The sequence below is a fragment of the Propithecus coquereli genome, unplaced genomic scaffold (assembly GCF_000956105.1).
Source record: "Propithecus coquereli isolate 6110/MARCELLA unplaced genomic scaffold, Pcoq_1.0 Scaffold41, whole genome shotgun sequence".
Classification (NCBI taxonomy): Eukaryota; Metazoa; Chordata; class Mammalia; order Primates; family Indriidae; genus Propithecus; species Propithecus coquereli.
In genome coordinates, this window is record NW_012149841.1 from 3,461,979 (window position 1) to 3,466,062 (window position 4,084).

General features: G+C 43.1%; 1 protein-coding gene across 1 annotated transcript in view; it reads left to right on the plus strand.

Moving 5' to 3' along the window:
- Positions 1-681: 681 nt before the first annotated feature.
- WDR35 (WD repeat domain 35) overlaps positions 682-4,084 on the plus strand; it is a 105,729-nt gene continuing 102,326 nt past the window's right edge. The window contains exons 1-2 of the mRNA XM_012653065.1: positions 682-730; positions 1,434-1,551. Of these exons, the coding sequence (XP_012508519.1) occupies positions 707-730; positions 1,434-1,551 (142 nt within the window). The 5' untranslated portion in view covers positions 682-706. The remainder of the gene's footprint in view (positions 731-1,433; positions 1,552-4,084) is intronic.

The following is a 4,084-nucleotide window of genomic DNA, read 5'->3' on the forward strand; positions in this document are numbered from 1 at the left end:
GCTGTAACTAACCAAAGTTCAAACAAATTCCCTTAAAAGGACCTTGGAGCCGAGGTAACAGTTTAATTAAACTGTTAAAAGAAAATCTCCTACCCTCACATTGCTCCAGAGTTCTCCGGTACCCAAAGGCACAAAGGAAGGTTTGAAAGATCTCAAAAATTCACATTTGCATTTTCATTTGGCCGACAGTAAAAAAACAGTAAATGACTTTTCCCTTTCAAAAATGTTGGGACTATGAGGCTTACAAAATACCAAATCATTGTGGCCTCATTTTGAATGGGCGCCTCTCCTCCTTAGCTTATACTGACATCCGAGGCGCAACTCCACCGCGACCGTCCGAGGTGTGGCGAAGCGGAAGCGACAAGGCAGGGCGCTGAAGGAGAGCGCACCGCTGGCAGTGGCTGACCGCCGACCCCCAGCAAAACCCAGAAAGGTACTGAGGCCAGGACAAGCCCAGCCACAACCCTCACACTGCGCCCCGCCGCTTCCACATGCCCATCGACGTCCGCGCAAGCGCACGACGCCCGGAGCGCCGCGCTGGGGCGTCACCGGAAGTGTCCCCAGGCGCCCCGGATGCGACCTGGCGGCGGCGGTTGCCAGGGCGACGGGAGCTTCTCAGAGCCGCTGGTAGTTGCGATTGGAGATGTAGAAGTAGTTACCTGTTGCGGGCCTTGACGGCTGTAGTCATCCCCTTGGGGTTCCCACGATGTTCTTCTACCTGAGCAAGAAAGTGAGTATTCCTGGGGGCGGTCTCGCTCCTCCTCCATCCCCGCAGCCTGCGGGCGATTCCCGAATCCTTCCTGTGAAGCAAGGCGGCTTCATCCGGCCCCGATCGAGGCTTCACCATCCCGCTGCCAACCTTCCCGCTTGGTCCAGCCTCAGACCACGTCCTGCGGGTTCCAGAGCTCCAGATGGTCCTTGGCGGAGCCAGCAGCCCTCTCGCAGCACTCTCCCTCTCCTGCCCCTGGCAAGGTCCTTTTGGGTGGCCAGCAAGACAGATCACCACTTGCTACCCTGTCTTTCCTCCTCGCCCTGTTGTTGATCTAGGTAACTTAAATTCTTTGGATCGTCACAGGCCTCCGGCAAGAGAAAAGAAATAACAAACGAGTAGCCTAAGTGTATTGTAGGGAAAGGGAGTAACGACTGTTGATAAGGATTTATACCTCCTCCTCCCTTATTTTTTAAAAATCCATCAAGCGATTCTCCCGTTGGCATCCTGCACAATTACTGCCCTCTTTGGTGCGCTTCTTTCCCAAATGGTAGAGCTCGGGGCAATTCAGGGAACCATGCCAGTTTTCATTAACAGCTCATTTTTTTCTGCAAAGCCATCCGTTTTTCTTCTTGGAAGGTTTTCTTTAGCCTTCATCTCCCGTAGACTTACTTCCCAACTCCTTCCTGATAAGTTGCTAGAGTGGCTGTGGTTGCTTTTACAGATTGCCATTCCCAATAACGTGAAGCTGAAATGTGTATCCTGGAACAAGGACCAAGGGTTCATAGCATGTGGTGGTGAAGATGGATTACTGAAAGTTTTGAAATTAGAGACACAGACAGGTAAATGAATGCAAGCCCAAATATTTGAAATTGGTAGAAAGTTGACTGATGTCATTTGTTCAATGAGATTTGCTCATGATATTTGTCATTATGCAATTGTAATTATTTTAAGAGGAAAAAACCCTAAACATTTTGTGTAATTTTTCCGGGAGTGTTTGTGCAATAAAGTTCAGAGAATGTTGAATGTAAACATCAGATGGCTTTTGCTGAAGTTATTGATGGAAAATGAAAAAGAATGAAGAATGAAACTAAGTCACTATGTTGTCTTGTGCTGTGTCTAATTATTGTACTACATTATTAGGGGTCTAGTAAAAATAAACATTTCAGTAAGGAATTTTGGAAGATTATTTACAGACCTATATCATCCTTTCTGCTTATCAGATGTGTTAATGATGATGTACCTAGTGCCCAAGAACAGAAAATGGGACATGTTTAACATTTTTATCAATAGGTCTCTTGGCTTTGCAGCTTGATTTCTTTCTTTTTTAGTACTCTGGAATCACAGCAAACAGTTTCACACATCTTTAGCCTCCCTAGTATTGCTCTAGATGAGGGATCTAGGTAAGGAAATTAGAGTTGGAATCTCAACTCTGCCACAAGACTAGTGAATGACTTTCAGCAACTAGGTGAATATCTTTGGGTTTTAGTTCGTTCTGTTGTAAAATGAAGGGGATTAAACTATATTACATTTTGGATTCCTTACAACATTGCTACTCCAGTTGTGTTAGGCATGAGAATCACTGGAAGAGGTTGTTAAAATGGATTTCTCGTTTCCACCTCCCAGAATAGATCTGAGATGGGGCCTGAGAATTTGCATTTCTAGTGATGCTGTGTCGCTGGTCCTTATACCACACTTAGAATAGCACTGCTTTGCAACTTTGAATGTGGCGTGAATATTATAAATACTTACTGAGCATTTTCCATGTACTGGATGTTTAACCTTCACTATGTCATTTGACTTCACAATAATTTTGAGAAGTAGGTATTACAGGTGAGGAAATTGAAGTTCTGAGCAGTTAATAACTAACCCAAGCTCACATAGCCAGTAAGGGGCCTTGTTTTTGACCACTGCACAAAGGGCTCTTGGACAGCGTAAGCAAAGAAGAGAGTAATTGTTTTGATGTGCTAGATTAATTATATGAAATAAAAGAGAGGTTTGGAAGAGACTTAAGTACCAAAGTTTGGCTTCTGATGTTTCATAATTTAATCTCTCAATGCTTTAGTTTTTTAAATTGTGTTAAAATAATTTTTCTCTGTTATGTTTTTAAAATGTATGTATGTATTTGTGTGTGTATATATGTACCATACTTATTTTGCTTAGAATACATAGCAAATTTTATTATACTGACATTAAGAAATGTTACTGGGCACAGTGGCTCATGCCTATAATCCTAGCACTTTGAGAGGCCAAGGCAGGAGGATCTCTTGAGGCCAGGAGTTCATGACCAACCTGAGCAAAATAGCGAGACCACATTTCTCCAAAAATTAGAAAAATGAGCCGGGTGTGGTGGTGCATGCCTGTAGTCCCAGCTATTTGGGAGGCTGAGGTGGGAGGGTTGCTTGAGCTGGTGAGTTTGAGGTTGCAGTGAGCTATGATGATGCCACTGCACTGTAAAAGGAAATGCATTCATTTTGTTTAGCATTGAAGACTTCTTTTTTAAACCTATTTCTTTTTTTGCTCTGTGCTTTTGATGAGCTGTGGTTAGAGTAATCTTTGAAATTAGTTAGCAAGGTGGGAAATAGATTCTAGGGAAGCTTGGAAAATGGAGTAAATTATTTGTTTTGGAACTTCATAATTTTGCATCATGCTGAAAGAGATAAACATGAGAAATATGGCAGGGAGATTCTGAGTAGATCAATATATTGTATTTAATAATAATAGTGGTGATGCAGCAGATCCCTCCAGTAACAATCACCAAATATTGCATGCGTGCTTACTACATATCAAGCACTATGTTGGGCTAAGGATGCAACATTGTATGTATATTGTTTTGTGGCTTAGCTACAATAGTATAGTACAACAGTCCTCAATCTACATCAATAAATCACCCCCTGTGGCATCATTTTTAGTGACTATTTGCTTTTCCTGCTGCTACTCCCACGGCCTCAGTCCTCTCACTGCTGTGAGAGGATATAGAGAGCCTTGAAAGCAAAAATCTGGATGAGAGAAAAAGTATTTAGGTCCCTGCAAGCCAACTGTAGCTGTCTGCACAGTCCTCTGGGAACTATAGGCAGTGAGAATGTCTCAGTCTTCCAAGGTGCCCAGGACAACAAGATCGACCAGAAATGTAAGGTCAGGTGTCCATAGCTGTGCCCAGGGATGTGTACATAGTCCTTTGCAATCATTAATTCACAGAGAGAAGTGAGGTAGCCAGCTGATCCTGCCAGGGAGTCTGGAGAACATGGTAGCATCTCCTTCTTAGAGTTCTATTATTTTTTCAAGTGTTACAAAAAGTCTTCTATATATTTTCATTCCAGGTTTCAAACTTACTGTGCAGCATATAACAGAAATTTCTTTTGGAATTGGGCTGCT